General features: G+C 43.3%; 1 protein-coding gene across 1 annotated transcript in view; it reads right to left on the bottom strand.

The window, feature by feature from the left end:
* The window catches only part of dntt (deoxynucleotidyltransferase, terminal), a 157,971-nt gene that overhangs the window by 120,520 nt on the left and 14,641 nt on the right, over positions 1 to 22,810 (bottom strand). The window contains exon 3 of the mRNA XM_024007193.3: positions 21,704 to 21,811. Within this exon, the coding sequence (XP_023862961.1) occupies positions 21,704 to 21,811 (108 nt within the window). The remainder of the gene's footprint in view (positions 1 to 21,703; positions 21,812 to 22,810) is intronic.

Raw genomic sequence — 22,810 nt, 5'->3', positions numbered from 1 at the left:
CCACCTCAGTTTCTCCTATCACAGCCATTAAACTCTGTAACTGTTTTAAAGTCACCATTGGCCTCATAATGAAATCCCTGAGCGGTTTCCTTCCTCTCCGGCAACCGAGTTAGGAAGGACGCCTGTATCGTTGCAGTGACTGGGTGTAATGATACTCCATCCAAAGAGTAATTAATAACTAAACCATGCTCAAAAAGTGATATTCAATGTCTGCTTTTTTACCAATAGATGTCCTTCTTTGCAAGGCATTGAAAAACCTACCTGGTCCTTTTTGTTGAYTCTGTGTTTGAAAAGCACTGCTCGGCTGAGGGACCTTACAGATAATTGTATGTGTGGGGTACAGAGATAGGATTGTCATTGATAAATCATGTTAAACACTATTATTGCACACAGATTGAGTCCATGCAACTTATTATGTTACTTGTTAAGCACATTTTTACTCCTGAACTTATTTAGGCTTGCCATAACAAAGGGGTTGAATACTTATTGACTCAAGACATTTCAGCTTTTCATTTTGTATTAATTTGTAAAAATGTATAATAACATAATTCCACTGACATTACGGGGTTTTGTGTGTAGGTCAGTGACACAAAATCTCAATGTAATTCATTTTAAATTAAGGCTGTAACAAAACAAAATGTGGGAAAGTTTGCAGGTTTTTTCTCTCCTGGTCTGGTTGAGTAGTGAGCTAGATCAGTGCGGTCACCAACAGTGTGGCTGGGCCATGGGTGATCTGTCCAGACATGGTGCCTCGGGTCAGCAGGCAAGACCTGAGCCCAGACTGGCAGAAGGCTCCACTGACCCGTTCACAACATGCAGCGAGAGGATGACCTCAAACACACCAACAAGCACGCACACACACACACACACAAACAGACAGGTAGTTCACACGCATGCATGCACACTCACACAACACATTCCCACGCATGCACAGCTGGGCTCCCTTCACAGCATGAGATAACAAGAGGATTGAGGCCTTCATTGAGAGGGGTGAGAGGGCTGTGCTGGGATACTCTGTCTGCATGGTTGGTCTGCCTGGAGGAGCTAGCTTGGTAGCTACTGTAGCAGGGGGAGCCTTATCCATAATTTAACTAGAACCACTGTACAGTGGGGCAGCTTTCCACTGATTATGGGGAAAGACATCTTAGCTCTATTTGTCTAGTACAGGCATTGGTTGACTAGTACAGGTATCGTATGGCACCTGTGCCAAGGCTTTGCCTCACTGCACCAAACAATTGTATAAAATTGACTAAATAAGTGAAAGTGCATTTGTTTTGAATTTGCATTGGTTTTCCATAATGGCTACTGCTTTGGACCTGACCACGTTTGTGAGAGTATTTCTTATGTGTGAAGATAATGTGTCTTGAGAGTGCTTTTAAAGGAAGGTGAAGGGTGTGTAGCGAAGATGCATTAGGCGCGTCTCTTTCCAGAATGCGCTCTTTCCTGCCTATCCATGTGCTTTCATTGTTTGAATTATTGTTGAGCGTTGGTCTTTATACATTCCCCATTACATACATCACTGGTAGTAAATGAACTATTAATCCCCATAATTTCTAATCTACAATGTTTGGTTACAGTCATTTCTGTTAATGTATCAATATATTTTTACAGTCATTTACCATTCTTGGAGTGGGCATGTTGTTTGAGTGTTCACCACCTATGCTACTGTTGTGAGAAACACGTTTTGGTGTGTCAGAGCACGCATAATAGTAACTGGCCTGCGCACAATGTATAAACGTGCCCATGTGGGGATGTCTGACAGAGGGAAAAAACTCTAGACCTCCTTTACTCCATACACAGAGATGCATACAATGCTCTCCCCCACCCTCCATTTGGCAAATCTGACCATAATTCTATCCTCCTGAATCCTGCTTACAAGCAAAAACTAAAGCAGGAAGTACCAGTGACTCGCTCAATACGGAAGTGGTCAGATGATGCGGATGCTAAGCTAAAAGASTGTTTTGCTAGCACAGACTGGAATATGTTCCGGGATTCATCCAATGGAATTGAGGAGTATACAACCTCAGTCATCGGCTTCATCAATAAGTGCATCGACAACGTCGTCCCCACAGTGACCGTATGTACATATCCCAACCAGAAGCCATGGATTACCAGCAACATCCGCATCGAGCTAAAGGCTAGAGCTACCGCTTTCAAGGAGCGGGACACTAATCCGGACACTTATAAGAAATCCCGCTATGCCCTCAGACGAACCATCAAACAAGCAAAGAATCAATACCGGATTCAGATTGAATCCTACTACACCGGCTCTGAAGCTCGTCGGATGTGGCAGGTCTTGAAAACTATTACGGACTACAAAGGGAAATCTAGACGCGAGCTGCCCATTGACGCGAGCCTACCAGACGAGCTAAATTACTTTTATGCTCGCTTCGAGGCAAGCAATACTGAAGCATACATGAGAGCACCAGCTGTTCTGGACGACTGTGTGATAACGCTCTCGGTAGCCGATGTGAGCAAGACCTTTAAACAGGTCAACATTCACAAAGCCGCGGGGCCAGACGGATTACCAGGACGTGTACTCAAAGCATGTGCGGACCAACTGGTAAGTGTCTTCACTGACATTTTCAACCTCTCCCTGGCCGAGTCTGTAATACCTACATGTTTCAAGCAGACCACCATAGTCCCTGTGCCCAAGGAAGTGAAAGTAACCTGCCTAAATGATCACCGCCCCGTAGCACTCACGTCGGTAGCCATGAAGTACTTTGAAAGGCTGGTCATGGCTCACATCAACAGCATCCTCCCGGATACCCTAGACCCACTCCAATTCACATACCTTTCCCAACAGACTCACAGATGATGCAATCTCAATCACACTCCACACTGCCCTTTCCCACCTGGACAAAAGGAACACCTATGTGAGAATGCTGTTCATTGACTACAGTGTTCAACATCATAGTGCCAACAAAGCTCATCACTAAGCAAAAGACACTGGGACTAAACACCACCCTATGCAACTGGATCCTGGACGTCCTGACGGGCCGCCCCCAGGTAGTGAGGGTAGGCAACAACACGTCTGCCACGCTGATCCTAGACACTGGAGCCCTTCAGGGGTGTGTACTTAGTCCCCTCCTGTACTCCCTGTTCACCCACAACTGTGTGGCCAAAAACGACTCCAACACCATCATTAAGTTTGCTGAAGACACAACAGTGTCAACGATGAGACAGCCTATAGGGAGGAGGTCAGAGACCTGGCAGTGTGGTGCCAGGACAACAACCTCTCCCTCAATGTGAGCAAGACTAAGGAGCTGTTCGTGGACTACAGGAAAAGGCTGGCCGAACAGGCTCCCATTAACATCGATGGGGCTGTAGTGGAGCGGGTCGAGAGTTAAGTTCCTTGTTGTCCACATCACCAACAAACTATCATGGTCCAAAGACACCAAGACAGTCGTGAAGAGGGCATGACAACACATTTTCCCCCTCAGGAGACTGATAAGATTTGGCATGGGTCCCCAGATTCTCAAAAATTTCTACAGCTGCACCATCGAGAGCATCCTGATTGGTTGCATCACCGACTGGTATGGCAACTGCTCAGCATCTGACCATAAGGCGCTACAGAGGGTAGTGCGTACGGCCCAGTACATCACTGGGTCCAAGCTTCCTACCATCCAGGACCTATATAATAGGCGGTGTCAGAGGAAATCCGCAAAAAATGTCAGAGACTCCAGTCACTCAAATCATAGACTGTTTTCTCTGCTACCGCACGGCAAGCGGTGCCAGAGCACCAGGTCTAGGACCAAAAGGCTCCTTAACAGCTACTACCCCCAAGCCATAATACTGCTGAACAATTAATCAAATGGCCACCAAACTATTTACATTGACCCCCCCTCCATTTGTTATGTACACTGCTGCTACTCGCTGTTTATTAACTATGTATAGTCATTTCACCCCTACCTACATGTACAAATGACCTCAACTAACCTGTACCCCTGCAAATTGACTCGGTACTGGTACCCCCTGTGTATAACCTCGGTATTGTTATTTTATTGTGTTACTTTTTATAATTYTTTACTTCAGTTTATTTGGAAAATATTTTCTTAACTCTTCTTAAACTGCACTGTTGGTTTAAGGGCTTGTTAGTAAGCATTTCACGTTAAGGTCTACACTTGTTGTATTCGGCACATATGACAAATAAAGTTTCATTTATTTGATTTCTGATTGTCTTAAAAATATATATATACTGTATATATTTCCAACAATCTCCCCCTCGATAACCACCGACCCTCAGTGTGAAAGAGCAAAATGTCATGCTCGGATCCCATATATTCTGTGGAAACATAATAAAATACCTTAACACTTCTCCCTTGTYCAAATAAAAATCAAATCAAATCAAATGTTATTGGTCACATACACATGGTTAGCAGATGTTAATGCGACCCGCAGTTTGGAACTTGGTAGTGAGTGTTGCAACTAAGGACATATGATTTTTACGCGCTACAAGTTTCAGCACTCGCCAGTCCCATTCTGTGAGCTTGTGTGGCCTACCACTTTGCAGCTGAGCCGTTGTTACTCCTCCACGATTCTACTTCACAATAACAGAGCTTCCCCGGCCAACTAAGTGCTAATAGGGCAGAAATCTGACGAACTGACTTGTTGGAAAGGTGGCATCCTATGACGGTGCCACGTTGAAAGTCGATTTTATACACCTGTCAGCAACGGGTGTATCTGAACTAGCCGTATCCACTAATTTGAAAGGGTGTCCACATACTTTTGGCTGAACCCAGTTGATACATTGTTGCAAGTTTGCTTGCTAGAGCTCAAGACACAGAAAAGGAGACAGAGGCAGAGTAGAGTGATGAATGCGATTAAAAGAACCTATACCATGCTTTGCCAATCTCTAGCATCTCTACTTACCAGCTGTAAAGTGAAATGTGTCCGTCGCTATCAAATAAACGTCTGAATCGAACTTTTGTCCAAACCGCACCCTATCCCTGTTGAGTTAGACAGTTGGCTGCCATTAGACCATACACTTCACACATACTTCCTGCCACAAAATCTACCACTGTCTACACAGCAGGAATATGGTGCGGTTTGAACAAAAGTTGGATTCAGACGTTTATTTGATGTTGAGGGTCACATTTCACTTTACGTCCGGTAAGTAGAGCTCCTAGAGATTAGACATATGTCTTTGTTGACATTACATTTTTTCATGGTATGGTTATTTTCTGTCCCAGAACGATTCACAACTCAGAGTCCAACCAATACACAAACTCTTGATGTTGTGTCCCAAAGCTAGCTAGCTAGATAACTTTAGCTAACCATATGCCTTGCTCTAACCTAGCATTTCAACGTTACGGACAGTAATGGACAGTATGATGACTTCTGTTTGTAAATCCATAACTATGTATGTTATTATTGCACTTTCTGATCTAGACTCTGAAGTTGGATCTTATTTTCTTTCAACCAGGGGAGAGAGTGCAAAAGGGAAGCCAGCCTTCAACGACAGCTTTGTAAAGCTGGGAGAACTCTGATCCATTGCCAAAGAGGGTGAGTAAACCTTGTCACCAAAAAAAACCAGTGCCAGTTCATGTTCATGTCCAAGAGTGTTGATCAAGGATCAGGTCCCACCTGTTTGTAACTCCTAAATATGGACTCTGGTAATTTTCACTTCCTTCTCAACTCGATCCCGTAGCCCTCAAATTCAAGAGGAAGCCTAACCAGCTGACTTCCTATCATTTAACAGAACAATATCTCTATGTCATGCTGGGTTGAGGGCCTCTAGGTCTGTGTGAGGGACATGCAAGAACACAGTCGTCCACTTTTGATATGAGTAGTGTCAGCTAAGACGATGGATTAAAAGAAACTGTATATGCTTCGCACATATACCCCTGTTAAAAAATATTACATCTTGAAGTACTGCAGTGTGTCTGTAATATTTAAAAAAAATATTAGATGACAGAGATTTTCCTTTGAGAACTTCAGGCTATTATAATGGCTATGATTACTGATACATTGGTGCATGTATTTGTCTTTCAGTTACACCTTTGTTGGTGCTGACAGCATCTGCAGACATTGAGACCAGGTGACCAAGCTATTGCATATGGAGAAGGCAACTACAGTGACTGTGAACTCCAACAAGACAAACATCAGACATGGACTGGGTCAAGTGGCTGCAGATAACCTGAACTTCCTAGATTGGCTAGTGAAGGAGTTCAGGGACAAGGGGATATCAATGTCTCCCAACCTTATTTACTAAAGGGATTAGAAAAGGTGTTCAATTATCTTAAAGCAGAACGAGGTGAAGATGCTTGCACGCTTAGAAAAAAAGGGTTCCAAAAGGGTTATTTGTGGAGAGATAGTTCTACCAAGAACTGTTTTGATCTGAAGAACCCTTTCTGGAAGACAAGAGTTCTTTGTAATGCAAAGTGTTCTACCTAGAACGTTTTAATATCCTAAGAACCGTTTTTGAAAGAATGGATGATTCATTGAAAGGCAAGAATGATTTTTCAGAAGGCAAGTGTTGCTTGGAAGGCAACAAGGGTTCTACATAGAGACATATTTCCCAGCATGCTCTATTGTAGGGTGATTTTCAGATTTTTTTTATTTTTATATATCTGCGTTTTTGCATGTGAATTGAATTGATTTGGCCTGTAAACCAGGYGTTTCCTAACACCACTGTGTTAGGGTATAACTAGGCCCTCAAAGAAAGGCCTTTTGATACACTATATATACAAACTTGTGTATGTGGACACCCCTTCAAATGAGTGGTTTCGGCTATTTCAGCCACACCCGTTGCTGACAGGTGTATAAAATTGAGCACACAGCCATGCAATCTCCGTAGACAAACCTTGGCAGTAGAATGGCCTTACTGAACAGCTCAATAACTTCCAACGTGGCACTGTCGAAGGATGCCACCTTTCCAACAAGTCAGTTCGTCAAATTTCTACCCTGCTTAAGCTGTCCCGGTCAACTGTAAGTGCTGTTATTGTGAAGTGGAAAAATCTAGGCTCAGCCGTGAAATGGTAGGCCACACAAGCTCACAGAATGGGAGTTTTCCGAGTGCTGGGGGGGCATTAAAATCATCTGTCCTCGGTTTCAACACTTACTACAGAGTTCCAAATTGCCTCTGGAATCAACATCAGCACAATATCTGTTAGTCGGGAGCTTCATGAAATTGGTTTACATGGCCTAAGAACACCATGCGCAATGCCAGGAATCGGCTGGAGTGGTGTAAAGCTCACCGGCCATTGGAGCAGTGGAAACATGTTCTCTGGAGTGATGATTCACTCTTCACCATCTGGCAGTCCGACAATCTGGGTTTGGCGGATGCTTGAAGAAGCAACCTGTCCCAATGCATTGTGCCAACTGTAAAGTTTATTGGAGGAGGAATACTGGTCTGGGGCTGTTTTTCATGGTTTGTGCTAGGCCCCTTAGTTCCAGTGAAGGGAAATCTTAACTCTACAGCATAAAATGACATTCTAGACGATTCTAGAATGTCATTGTAGGGGAGGGCCCTTCCCTGTTTCAGCATGACAATGCCCCCGTGCACAAAGTGAGGGTCCATATAAAAATAGTTTGTCGAGATCGGTGTGGAAGAACTTGACTGGCCTGCACATTTCCCTGACCTCAACCTCATCTAACACCTTTGGGATGAATTTGAACACTGAGGCCTGAGAGAGGCCTAATCGCCCAACATCACTAATTATCTTGTGGATGACTGGAAGCAAGTCCCAGCAACAATGTTCCAACATCTAGTGGAAAGCCTTCCCATTAGAGTGGAGACTGTTATAGAAGCAAAAGGGACCAACTTCATATTAATGCCCATGATTTTGGAATGAGATGTTCGACTAGCAGGTGTCCACATACTTTTGGCAAGGTTGTGTATATGTATTTATTGTCATAAAAGTTTTTATTTTAAAGGCTAATAAGGCTGTTGGAACCATTCATTGATGTTTCTAGGAAGAACCCTCCAAATATAAAACGGTTCTCAGTAAAACCTTTAATATATGGTTCTAGGCAGAACCCTTCATATAGGATTCTAGGTACAGTTGAAGTCAAAAGTTTACATACARTTAAGTTGGAGTCATTAAAACTCGTTTTTCAACCACTCCCCAAATTTCTTGTTAACAAACTATAGTTTTGGCAAGTCAGTTAGGACATCTACTTTGTGCATGACACAAGTCATTTTTCCAACAATTGGTTACAGACAGATTATTTCACTTATAATTCACTGTATCACACATAATTCACTGTATCACAATTCCAGTGGGTCAGAAGTTTACATACAATAAGTATGTGCCATTAAACAGCTTGGAAAATTCCAGAAAATGATGTCATGGCTTTAGAAGCTTCTGATAGGCTAATTGACATCATTTGAGTCAAGTGAAGGTGTACCTGTGGATGTATTTCAAGGCCTACCTTCCATCGCAGTGCCTCTTTGCTTGACATCATGGGAAGATCAAAAGAAATCAGCCAAATCAGCCAAAAGAAATCAGCCAAACAGAAAAAAAATGGTAGACCTCCACAAGTGTGGTTCATCCTTGGGAGCAATTTCCAAATGCCTGAAGGTACCACGTTCATCTGTACAAACAATAGTATGCAAGTATAAACACCACGGTACCACGCAGCCAACATACTGCTCAGGAAGGAGACGTGTTCTGTCTCCTAGAGATGAACGTACTTTGGTGCGAAAAGTGCAAATCAATCGCAGAACAACAGCAAAGGACATTGTGAAGATGCTGGAGGAAACAGGTACAAAAGTATCTACATCCACAGTAAAACAGGTCCTGTATCGACATAACCTGAAAGGCCGCTCAGCAAGGAAGAAGCCACTGCTCCAAAACCGCCATAAAAAAATCAGACTACCGGTTTGCAACTGCAACTGTAAAGTTCGGGACTTTTTGGATGAAATGTCCTCTGGTCGATGAAACAAAAATAGAACTGTTTGGCTAATGAACCATTGTTATGTTTGGAGGAAAAAGGGGGATGCCTTGCAAGCCGAAAGAAACACCATCCCAACCGTGAAGCGACCGGGGGTGGCAGCATCATGTTGTGGGGCTTTGCGGCAGGAGGGGCTGGTGCACTTCGACAAAATAGAGGCATCATTGAAGGAAGAAAATTATGTGGTATATTGAAGCAAAATCTCAAGACACTCAGTCAAGGAAGTTGAGCTTGTGTCACAAAAGGGTCTTCCAAAGGACAATTGCCCCCCAATAATACTTTCCAAAGTTGGGGCAAAAAAATGCTTAAGGACAACAAGTCAAAGGTGATTGGATGGCCATCACAAAGCCCTGACCTCAATCCTATAGAAAAGGGTGTGGGCAGAACTGAAAAGCCGTTGTGCGAGCAAGGAGTCTACAAACCTGACTCAGTTACACAGGCTCTGTCAGAGGAATGGGCAAAATGTCACCCAACTTATTGTGGAATGCATGTAGGATAGTGGCTACCTGAAGATTAGTAATTTTGAGGCCCCGTATTTACTTCCCTAATCTTAAAGGGCTTGATAGCTCAAAGCCACTTAATAGTTAAGTTGAGTTTGTATGTAACAGGACTAGGCTGGACCAGCTTTGATTGAGTAGATCCGAATAGAAATAAAACGGCTGAACAATACACATCAGTTCTCTCTACTATTATTCTGACATTTCACATTCTTAAAATAAAGTGGTGATCCTAACTGACCTAAGACAGGGAATTTTTACTTCGATTAAATGTCAGGAATTGTGAAAAACTGAGTTTAAATGTATTTGACTAAGGTGTATGTAAACTTCCGACTTCAACTGTATAAACATGTACAATGGGTTCTATGAAGAACCCTACATAGAGGGTTCTAGGTGGAACCCTTTGCAAATGGTTCTACCTAGCACCAAAAAGGCTTCCCATATAGTGACAAACCGAAGAACCCTATATGGTTCTATTTAGCACCTTTTTTRCCAAGGGTGTAGGTTGACAGAGACCAGGAGCATAAGGCTGAAATCCAACGGATTGGAATGTAACATGGCAAGACACTCTCACAGTACAAAATCAGAGTTTTGTCTTCTTTGAATGGAGAGGGGAACTGCAGAAAAAACTTTAAATCAGGAACATCTTAGAGGAAGGAGTAAATGAGCCATTTGCTTAAGGATACAGGACATCTTTACACCATCAAGGCAGCCTGTACTGGATTTAGTACTGAACTAATTGAGGCAGTTGTAGAACACAGGACATAAATATTTGACTTAGCCTATGTTGTCAACAACCTTCCAGTATTCAGATTACAACAAGCAAGAGAAATTCTGCACATCATCAGTAAAGTTTTTGGTGATGTTGAGGGTGTGGAGCCTATTTTGATTACATGGGTTAAGTTGATGAGGAAGATGAAGACTTTGAGACGAAAACACAACTCAGACACATAAATGAAAGGTACACTTGCACAAACATGGCACCACTGGTCAACAATAGYCCACTAGAAGTAAGCTTTTAACACACAACTGTCGTTCTCCAGTGCATTCYAAAGTATTCAGACCCGTTCCCTTTTTCAACATTTTGCTACGTTACAGCCTTATTCTAAAATAGATTTTTTTTAAATATCTTCATCTATCTACACACAACACCCCATAATGACAATGTGAAAACAGGTTTTTAGACATTTTTGCAAATGTATTACATATAAAAAACGGAAATACTTTATTTGCATAAGTTTTCAGACCATTTGCTCTGAGACTCGAAATTACGCTCAGATGCGTCCTGTTTCCATTGATCCTCCTTGAAATGTTTCTACAACTTGATTGGAGTTTACCTGTAGTAAATTTWATAGATTGAAAGTAATTTGGAAAGGCACACACCTGTCTATTTAAGGTCCCACAGTTGACAGCGCATGTCAGAGCTAAAACCAAGCCATGAGGTCGAAGAATTTGTCCGTAGAGCTCCGAGACACGATTGTGCCGAGGCACAGATCTGGGGAAGGGTACAAAAAAATGTCTGCAGCATTAAAGGTCTCCAAGAACACAGTGGCCTCCATCATTCTTAAATGGAAGAAGTTTGGAACCACCAAGACTCTTCCTAGAGCTGGCCGCCCGTACAAACTGAGCAATCGGGGAGAAAGGCCTTGGTCAGGGAAGTGACCAAGAACCCGATGGTCACTCTGACAGAGCTCCAGAGTTCCTCTGAGAAGGGAGAACCTTCCAGAAGGAAAACAATCTCTGCAGCACTCCACCAATCAGGCCTTTATAGTAGAGTGGCCAAACGGAAGCCACTCCTCAGTAATAGGCACATGACAGCCCGCTTGGAGTTTGCCAAAAGGTACCTAAAGGACTCTCAGACCATGAGAAACAACTCTTTGGCCTGAATGTCAAGTGTCACGTCTGGAGGAAACCTGGCACCATCCCTACAGTAAAGCATGGTGCTGGTAGCATCATGCTGTGGGTATGTTTTTCAGAGGCCGGGACTGAGAGACTAGTCAGGATCAAGAGAAAGATGAACAGAGCACAGAGAGATTCCTGATGAAAACCTGGTCCAGAGTGCTCAGGACCTCAGATGGGGTGAAGGTTCACCTTCCAACAGGAAAATGGCCCTAAGCACACAGCCAAGACAACGCAGGAGTGGCTTCGGAAAAAGTATCTGAATGTCCTTGAGTGGCCCAGTCAGGTGCTTCAACGAAGTACTAAGTAAAGGGCCTGAATACTTACGTAAATGTGATATTTCATTTATTTTAATTTTTTTACATTTGTAAAAATTTCATATAAACTGTTGTTGCTTTGTCATTATGGAGTATTGTGTGTAGATTGAGGAGGGAAAAAAAGATTTAATCAAATTTTGAATAAGGTTGTAACGTAACACAATGTGAAAAATGTCAAGGGGTCTGATTACCGTCCGAATGAACTGTATATAGTAGTTATTTAGTTGAATGCTTAGAAATGAGACTGTTACTATCTGTTACTTGTCCAAATGCCACTTATTAAAACTGTCATAACTCATGCTCCAAACTATCAGTGGTGTTCAATTCCAACTATTAGCATTATGGCTTTTTTCAAATTATGAATTATTCAAAAAGCATAAAACAAGATAGATTTTTACTTTGTTAAATTAGACAACAAAACAATTTACACAGATAAACATTTACACAGATAAAAGGTTGTACTGATAAATACAAAACATAAATAAATACAGATCGATACAAAATATTTCCAGTGACAATATTAGTTGACTTAGCCTACTCCTGCCCCTTAACTCCCAATCACTGTCTACCCCTTAGTCAGTCTTGGTCAGGCTAAGCCAAACACATCCCCAGCTAGCCTGGCACCCAATTTGTTTCAAATCAAACTGGAACATTTCTCCACGTCAATTTGGACCTCACCCACCCCAACAACTCACTGTTCTTCACTTTTGAGAGAAGGTTTCTGTTAGAACCAGGGAATGCTGTGAACTTTGCCTGATTAGGTTTTGAACATGTCTGCCTCCCTGACAACCTCTACTAGGACTAGAATGTCCTGAGTTTGGCGAGCAGCATGATGAATGTCACTAGACTTTGATGCCTCCAATTCAGCATCTGTGGTGTCCAAGTGCTTGAGGACACCAATGGACTTGTTAATCCTGTCTGCTGCTTGCTCAGTCAAGTTTGGACCCGGGCCTTACAAAAATGACTTCAAGGAATTGTTGAGGGGTTCCAGGGGTAAGTCAAGTGGGATGTTCTTTGCCTTCCCATTCCAGAACCTGTTCCAGGTAAGACTGTGTGTCAACCGAGGGGAAGGAGTGGCATTGACTTGCAAGTTCAGTAGGTACAGTAAGCATATTGGCTATGAGCATATGCCTTGTAGAACAACAAAGCTACAGTGTAACTTKATTCTATAGCTAGAGGACTCCTGATAGCTCCAGGAGTGATAAGTATACTTTTTTTTGTCTTTATCTGTTGTGGTCTAGTACTGTCTTTCTGCTAGCTAGAGCCATCTACTTTAAGTGATGCTTGTCTTCCCAGTGTCCTGAACTGTTGACTGCTCATAACTTGCAGATCGTTGTTGACATATCGACCAGGATCAAGGGGCAGGGCAATTTGTGACTTGTTTTGGTAGTCAGTGGCTGTATTGGAGGGGGAGTGGTTTCACCTCAATAAGGCAATTAACAATTAGTACAGGGAGGTGTGCTCTCAACCTCTGCTGGGCAATTATCAATGTGTGTTAGTTCTTCAGTCTCTCCTGGTTTCTCAGTGGCAGCTGTAAGCGGCAGTCGTGTCAGTTTTGATTCAAAACTAAGACCGTTGCCAAATCAAAGACTGTTCTGCGGAGTTGTTCGAGGAAAGAAAGAGAGGAAAGCTCCACATCACTCTCTCACTTGAGTATCTTACCTAGTTATTTACAGATTCTCATTTTGCTCTTTTGTAGCTTTGTCAACTATGTTTTTTTTTTATACCTGTTCACACCTCTCCCTGTAGGCTTTACAAATGCTCCCCACCCCTTGGCTGCAACCCTTCTAATTTAGTGTTCCCTGCACTCACAACCCATGTGGAATTCCGGGTCTCTGGCAGCGTTTGMAACTGCCGATCTGTGGTCAAGAACAGTGAGTTCAGCTCAGCCTATGCTGCCCTTCAATCCCTTAACTTTTTGGCCCTGACAGAGACACGGATCACCCCAGAGAACACTGCATCTCCTCTTTCTTTATCTGACTGTTTTCTCTCATAGTCCAAGAACATCTGGTCATTGTGATYGTGGCACTGGTCTACTAATTTGTGGACATATTCCCTTTTCTCCCTCTCACCTGTCCATCTCATTTGAATTCCATACTGTCACTCTCACTTGTCTACTCAAGCTTAACATTGTCATCTATCGCCCACCAGGTGCCCTTGGAGAGTTCCTCAATGAGCTTGACGCCTTGATAAGCTGATTTCCTGACGATGGCTCAACGCTCTTCGTACTTGGCGACTTCAACCTCGCGACGTCTGCTTTCGATTTAATTTCTTTTCAACTCTCTCTTTCCCCTCCTTCCCTCTTGACCGCACCCTTTCCCAATCCCCTCCAACTGAKAAGGCAGGCAATACACCTGACCTCATCTTTACTAGAGGCCGCTCACCTACTAATCTTACTGCAACCCCCTCCAGGTCTCTGATCACTACTTTGATTCCCTTTCTGTCTCCCTTTCCTCCAACCCTAATCACTCAGCCCCTACCCAGATGGTCATGCTCCATCGCAATCTTCGCCCTCTCTCCTCTTCTATCCTATCATCTTTCCCTTCTGCTAAATCCTTCTCCCTGCTGTCTCCTGATTCTGCCTCATCGAACCTACTCTCCTCCCTTCTGCATCCTATGACTCGCACTGTCCCCTTTCTCCCAGCCGGGTCGCCCCCCCCCCCCCCCCCCTCCCCCTCCTCCCTCTCTGTGGACGAGACTTTGTCAACCACTTTGAAAAGAAGGTTGACAACATCCGCTTCTCATTCATTCAGCCTATTGTGTCCACTGGTGTCACTCACACAGAACTACCCTATGCCTTGACCTCTTTCTCCCCTCTCTCTCCAGATGACATACTGCAACTAGTGAGGTCTGGCTGCCCAACAACCTGCCCACTCGACCACCTCCTCCCTTCTCCAGACCATCTCGGGAGACCTCCCATTCCTCACTTCCCTCCAACTCARCCCTGACCACTGGCTACGACCCCTCTGACCTCAAAATGACACGAGTTGCTCCCCTCAAGAAATCAACACTCGACTCATCTGACAAACTGTAGACCTGTATCCCTTTCTTTTCAAAACACTTGAGCATGCTGTCTTTGATCAGCTCTCTCTGTTCTTATCCTCCTAGATCTATCTGGCTGCCTTCGACACCGTGAACCATCAGGCTCTGCACATTTTTGTATTGCATCCCACCTGGCTGGCAGCTCCTACCAGGTGACGTGGAGAGGATCTGTGTCTGCACCATGTACTCTCACTACTGGTGTCCACCACCAGGGCTCGGTTCTAGGCCCTCTTCTCTCTATACACCAAGTAACTCGGCTCAGTCATATACTCACTTGGTCTCTCCTATAACTGCTCCTCCCCCCGTTCTGACACCCAGGTGGCAACACGCATCTCTCTGTGCCTGGCAGATATCTGAACTTGGATGTCGGCCCACCACCTCAAGCTCAACCTCGACAAGCTGGAGCTGCTCTTCCTCCCGGGGAAGGCCTGTCCACTCAAAGACCTCTCCATCACGGTTGGCAATTCCACTGTCACACTCCCAGAGTGCAAAGAACCTTTTCGTGAACATTGGCAACACCCTGTCGTTCTCTGCAAACATCAAATCATTGACCCGCTCCTGCAGGTTCATGCTCTACAACATCTGTAGAGTAAGACCTTACCTCACACAGGAAATGGGGTCCTAAACCAGGCACTTGTCTTCTCCCATCTGGACTACTGCACCTTGCTGTTGGCTGGGCTCCCCGCTTGTGCCATCAAACCCCTGCAACTTATCCAAAACGTATCAGCCTACCTGGTTTTAACCTTCTCTAGTTCTCTCATGTCACCCCGCTCCCCCATACACTCCACTGGCTTCCAGTCGAGGCTCACATCCACTATAAAACCATGGTGCTTACCTACCGAACACTAAGAGGAACTCCCCCTACCTTCAGGCTATGCTCAAACCCTACACACAAACCCTACACACCAACACTCCGTTCTGCCACCTCAGGTCTCTTGGCCCTCCCACCACTATGGGAGGTCAGCTCCTGCTCAGCCCAGTCCAAGCTCTTTACTGTCCTGGCACCCCAATGGTGCAACCAGCTTCCCCTTGAAGCTAGGACAGCAGAGTCCCTGCCTATCTTCCAAAACATCTGAAACAATACCTCTTCAAACAGTATCTTAAATAATCCCCCCRGATATTGAGGAAATGGGTACTTTCTATGCCTGTGACATGTGGTTGTCTCACCTAAATATTMTAAGATGAATGTAAGTCGCTCTGGATAAGAGTGTCTGCTAAATGACTAAAATGAAGAAAYAAAATCTAATGTAACCTCAACTTCTCCACATCTGCCTCCTTCACATCCTGCATGTCAGACAGGAAGAAGCGAAAGCAGAGTCTTGCCTCACTATGTTTTGTGGTACCCCTCACTAGACCTGGTTGCATCTGGCACTGAATCTACTACCAAGTCATGTTTTATTCTCATGGTTTTCCCTTGCTTTGCTGTAATTGTTCAGCAGTCTTATGGCTTGGGGGTAGAAGCTGTTATGAAGCCTTTTGGACCAAGACTTGGCGCTCTGGTATCGCTTGCCATGCGGTAGCAGAGAGCAGTCTATGACTTGTGTGGCTGGAGTCTTTGACAATMTTTTGGGTCTTCTGACACCGCCTAGTTTATAGGTCCTGGATGGCAAGAAGTATGGCAACAGTGATGTACTGGGCCGTACACACTACCCTCTGTAACACCTTATGGTCAGATGCCGAGCAGTTGCCATACCAGACGGTGATGCAACCGGTCAGGATGCTCTTGATGGTGCAGCTGTAAAACTTTTTGAGGATCTGGGGACCCATGCCAAATCTTTTCAGTCTCCTGAGGGAGAAAAGGTTTTGTCGGGCCCTATTCACGACTTTCTTGGTGTGTTTGGACCATGATAGTTTGTTTGGACCATGATGGGGGTTCTGAATGTTTCAGCCGCCTCATTGCCCTAAACGGGTACCTAAAGGAACTTTGCAGCAACAAGGTCTCCTTTTGCAACAATTTTAACTCGCTGCTGGGAGCAACCAGCAATCTTTAAAAGAGATGGGATTCACRCTATTTCCAGCAACTGCAAACTGTTTTAGACACTGACGGTCTTGGTCTGGTAGTGCTCCAATCCTCCCTGTCATAATTAGCAACAGAGGACATGGAAAGCATATTATGTGCAGTTAATGTAAGTAACCTAATTTATGTTCCTCTAACTCCCCTGAATACCATGTCAAGATTGTTTCATTGAATATAAGATCTAAATAAGTTGTTCACATGCAATTTATTATTTCCAAATACATTGATATTTTCATGCTAACTGAAACCCAAGACAGTAGGTTATGTATCAAAAAATCAAATGTAATCCATTTTTAGATGTAATTTTAAGGCAACAAAATGGGATGACTGTCTCTCGGTACCCTCCTCTTCATTGACATTCAAGGCACTAGAAGCTGATTTGTTTAAGTCTTAATAATYCTAAATATATGCTAATATATGCAGTATTCGGCAAGTATTGATATAAAAAAAATGGTATTATTGATATAAAAAGTTCTAACTATTGATATCGATAATTAACATTCAATTAATTTTTCATATCAATACATACTTTGATATAAAAATGTCATTGATATCAAAAATTACATTATTGTTGTAAAAAAATGAAATTATTAATATAAACAATACAATTAATATACCTGTARGTTAAAATGGCTTTCCATACTCTAGTAGACTACTAAAAGAGGTTATGCCTACTGTTGGCCCCAACATACTGTCAATTGTAAATAGCTCACTGACCTCTGGCTCCTTTCCAGCCTGCTTTAAAACTGCTCTGATCCAACCTCTTCTTAAAAAGCCCAATCTTGACCCCTCTTCACTGAGCAAATATAGACCTCTCTCAACTTGCTTTCTTTATCCAAGCTTTTTGGCGTTTTCAAACAATTGGTGGCTTATTTGAGTATGAACAACTTATTTGGAAAAATTCCAAATCGGGCTTCCGCTCACTTCACACAACGGAAACCTCTTTATTAAAAGTCAGTAATGACCTTCTGTTGGCTGAGGATGCTGGTGAATGCTCAATTCTAGTTATTTTGGATCTCAGTGCCGCGTTTGGTACTATTGATCATTATATACTTGTTGACCGGTTGGAGAGGTGGGTGGGAATCTCAGGAGTTGCCCTCGACTGGTTCAGATCATATCTATGTGGCAGATTTTTTTTCAGTGAGCATGGGTGGTTCAGTAGCCTTCCCAGCACCTATTCACTATGCCTTTTGTCATCTAAGAATTATAGCTTAAAGTCATATCTTTTACTTCAGTCACTGATCTGGAAAAAGGTAGACATGCTTTTATTTCCTCTTTGAATGCATGTCTCAGTCAGAAATCTCTCCGTCATCTACAGTGTGTCCCAAATGCTGCAGCTCGACATTTAACATTTAAGGCACCAGAAAATGTAACCATATTACACCTATTTTAGCTTTTTTACATGGGCTACCAGTCACTTTTAGACTAGATTTTTTATAAACTATTAATCACATTTAAGACTAGGCTTGGTTTAGCACCATCCTATATCTCTGATATTTTATCTCCCTTACGAGCCAGGAAACAGCCTGAGATCCTCTGGCATGGCACTGTTGACCGTTCCAAAGTCTAGGTTGAAAAGGAGACTGGMCATTTTCCATTAGGCCCCCTAGACTTTGGATGGTCTGCCAGAGGAGATCAGGCTTGCAGAGTCAGTGGCTCTATGTAAATCCATGCTGAAGACACACTTTTATGAAGATGCTTTTAATGTATGATTTCAATGTATTTTAACTAGGYTTTTTTTTCTCATTATTCTTCTGCATCAAATMTATTTATATAGCCCTTCTTACATCAGCTGATATCTCAAAGTGCTGTACAGAAACTGAGCTGTACCCAGTACCTGGATATTTGAGCCAAAAATCAGTTTTCTCTGCCAGTAGGCTGAAACTTGACCGCAAGTGGATCTTCCAGCTAGACACGAACCCCAAGCACACATCAACATCCACAAAGAAATGGTTAATTGAACATAATATCAACAAAAAATGAGCAATGGCCATCTCAGTCTCCGGACATGAAGCCCATTGCAAACCTGTGGTTTGAAATGAAGAGGGCAGTCCATAATCGCAAATGAAGGATATCCCGGATATGGAAGGATTCTGTTCTCCAACTCATCAAATATTTTAGAAAAAGGCTCAGTGCCATTGTCCTCACAGAGTGAGGTATTTGAAACATTTTGACCCCTACCTTTTTGAGAGAAAYGAATATTACTTGTTAAACAATTGTTTTTCATCTTTATCAAGGGTGTCTAATTTCAGACCACACTGTATATCTCCACACTTTTTAGATGTGTTCATCCTTGTAGAGAAACGTTCCAGGTGCTGTKGTTCATTCATGCTATTTTGATATTTCACCAGACCTCCCTGGTCTTTAACCCTACTGTTCCCAGGATATTAGGATTTAGTTTAATTACTTATATCCCTTCTCCACAGCCACAGGTTGAACTGACATTACAGTAATTATCTTAAATAACACTTGTGAGTGATGTATGTTGAAGTGGAATAATGAGTGAAACATCAGCCTGATGAGGAGTGAAGAGAGACTGGTGATTACAGAGCTAATGCAGTGGAAAGGAACAGGGGAAGGGGAACCGAGCACCACTCCCACTCAAGTGTCTCTCAGTCTGTCTGTCTGTGTGGGTGTGTGTGTGTGGGTGGGTGGTATGAACATGTCACATGAATATGTGTGCAAGTGTGTGAGTGCATGTGTAGTCAGTCAGGGAGAAGTGAAAGTCATTATGAAACAGATGTCTCCATATGCTCCCAGTAAGCTCTGCTTAATAAGGCTTGGAGAAACTCTTCATCACCAAGCACCAACTTCCCACACACCAAGCACCAACCTCCCACACACCAAGCCCCACTGGAAGTTTGAGATCAGATCAGCGGTAGTCAGAAGTTCTACAGCTGCACCATCGAGAGCATTCTGACTGGTTGCATCACCACCTGGTATGGCAAGTGTTCGGCCTCCAACCGCAAGGCACTACAGAAGGTAGTGCGTACGGCCCAGTACATCACTGGGGCCAAACATCCTGCCATCCAGGACCTCTATACCAGGCGGTGTCAGAGGAAGGCCCAAAAKATTGCCAAAGACTCCAGCCACCCTAGTCATAGACTGTTCTCTCTTCTACCGCACGGCAAGCGGTACCGGAGCACCAAGTCTAGGTCCAAAAGGCTTCTAAACAGCTTCTACCCCAAGCCATGAGACTCCTGAACAGCTAACCAAATGGCTACCCAGACTATTTGCATTGACCCCCCCCCCCCCCCCCACACACACACACACACACACACATTTTTACACTGCTGATACTCTCTATGCATAGTCACTTTACCTCTACCTACATGTACATATTACCTCAATTACCTCGACTAACCTGTGCCCCGTACTGTCACGACTTCCGCCGAAGTCGGTCCTCTCCTTGTTCGGGCGGCGTTCGGCAATCGACGTCACCGGCTTTCTAGCCATCGCCGCTCCATTTTCATATATCCATTTGTCTTGTCTTGTTTCCATACACACTGGTTTTCATTTCCCCAATTAAGCTACTTGTATTTTAACCCTCTGTTTCTCATCAATGTTTTTGTGTGTAATTGTTTCATGTTGCTGTGGTGTCTTTTTACGCGCTTTACTTTTGTTATGTTCCGTGTTTTTGAGCGCATTTTATTTATGTTGTGCTCTCGCTTTGGAACATGAATAAAGTGCGCCTGTTTACATCACGCTACTCTCCTGCACCTGACTTCGCCTCTTTTACACACGCTGACACGCACATTGACTCTGTACCGGTACCCCCTATATATAACATCGTTACTGTTATTTTATTGTTGCTCTTTAATTATTATTATTTTTTCTATTTTCTATTTTTTTTTTTTTTTTATTGAATACTTCAGTTTATTTAGTAAATACATCTTTAAATACATATTTTTATAAAAATGTTTGTGAGAAGGCYGCATTGTTATTGTGTAGATAAACGTTACCGCACACAAAGCAATGGCAAGCTGCAGTATTAAGGCCAGTTTATACTTGGTCTAACGACATGTCTGGAGACAATAAGAATGRGACAAGTATCGCTGGTCATTCCAGTGGAATGTCTTTAGACCGTTGCTGCAACTGTCAGCTTCCTTGTCGCACAGACATGAAAAAAGTATCTGCGACTGTCGCAACGTCCGTCGTCGTAGCAGCCGGGCTGCTACAGCAACCAGAACAAATCCTCTTGTGACAAGGAGTTCTACAATTCTCTGATAGAATGACCTTTTACTTCGTCACACTGTGGTAGTAAGCTATTTTCTGGAAACTTGCCATTACTTTGTAAATAATCATGTTCTTGGGGTTTATTTTCCTGTAATAATGAATAAAAAGTAGCTAAAGTTAATACGTCATCAACTATACTCTGGTCATTATTTGAACTGACTAGCCAGCTAGCTAGAAAACTAGCTAGCAATGAAACAAAACATTGTTTAGAAAATTGCTTTAAGTTGCCTGGCATGCTAGGTTGACATTTACTGAATTTTCATTTTTAAAACTGATGTTTTTTTTGGTGTTGTCTACAGACATGCCGATAGACGGACTGTAAACCAGCCTTCACACTCCCTCACATCCTGTCTGAAAACGTGGCCTCCAAACCCCCCTCCCTCCCTCCCTCTTTCCCCTGGCATTGGCCACTAGCTGCCCGATGGCCAGATGGCATAGAGACAGATCCGTCATTGTTGGTGAGAAGCTTTACGTCAAGTGCCCATCTCAGTGTGCCGTGCCTAGCCTCAGGGTCAGCCCATGCCAGCCTGTGTCAGTCCTCGTGGTCACCTCAGCTGTTCTGCCTTCATCATGGCCTACCTGCAGATGCTTCTCATTTGTAGGTTAATTTATCTGATTGGGGGTCAGCGTCGGTGCATTGGTGTGTGAAGGAAGAGACCCCAATCAGAGCAGAACTGGTTGGGATGGATGCTTTGTGGGAGCAATGAGCGTGTAATAGCCTCACAAAGACAGAGATAGGGACATGCAATTGAGTAKGAAGGTGTGCTTGTATGGGTGTGTGTTCTGTTTTTCCTTACTGTGAATATCTTGTTGTGATTTTCCGTGGTCGTCCGCCTCTGACATGCGTATTGAGAAACATTGGCCACAGCAGTGGGTGGAGAACAGTCTGTCACTGTGGGTGTGTTCTGTATACAAAAACAAAGAAAACGTATTTGAATTCATCGGAAAAACTTGCTCTAGTAGGAGTGATGTTCACCAGCAATCCAATGACAAGTCACCGTATCAGCCAGAGTTTCTGAATCAAACAAAATGTGACAAAAGGGGATTTCAAAAAGTTACATGAAATTGTTATGAGTTCTAAAAGCTGAACAACAATAAAGGAGGTTGAGAATATCCCAGTCCCCATGTCACCAAGGCAACAGTCTAATGACACTCATCATAAAGTCTGGTGGTATCCAAATCCATTACTCCAGCTAACCTGTAACAAAAAAAGAATTCTGCAAACCCATAATCCAATGTGCCTCTTATAAATTGCTGTTTCATTTCCTAAGAAGAAATTGTCCATTTGTGATGTATCAAAAGGATTACAGATGTAATATTAATGTTCTCGCAGACAATTAGACATCTACAATGGAACATTGTGTCTGTGAAAATTACCTAGTGGTTCAGGAACACTGTGACAGAGAAGAATTGTAAGTAGATAATGCCACCATGCTGTGTTGACGGAGAAACTTTTAAAGAAAGAACAGGGTGTTAAAAGGAAGATCATGAAAAAGGGCTTGGCTTCTCTCAGGTTCTCTCACACTGGACGACTGAATAAATCAGTAAGGGATACACAAAAAATCATCAGTTATTCCTTAGCCAAAGGGCTCTCCTGTTCTTAAAAAAAAGCATTGAATAGGTCTGAATATATTTCATGGCACCAGATTTTATGCCAATCAAAAGTGAAACTTAATTTCTCCTCTCTTATACAGAATATAACATAKATTTATTTTGTGGTAGTTTTAATCCTCTGACTAACCGTTCGTGTGGGCATGTGGACGGGGCTGTGAACGCTTGTGTGTGTGTCTACACAGACTAGTGGTATCCACACAGACAGAGAGGTGTGTTCAGGCCGCCAACTAGGGTTAGGGGTCACAGAGGCATTCACTCCTACGGGGGGGCACTAGCCCTTCCTAAACAGA

This window comes from Salvelinus sp. IW2-2015, linkage group LG18 (genome assembly GCF_002910315.2).
Source record: "Salvelinus sp. IW2-2015 linkage group LG18, ASM291031v2, whole genome shotgun sequence".
Classification (NCBI taxonomy): Eukaryota; Metazoa; Chordata; class Actinopteri; order Salmoniformes; family Salmonidae; genus Salvelinus; species Salvelinus sp. IW2-2015.
Note: the sequence above shows the minus strand (reverse complement) of the source record. Positions and strands in the feature narration are given on the sequence as shown.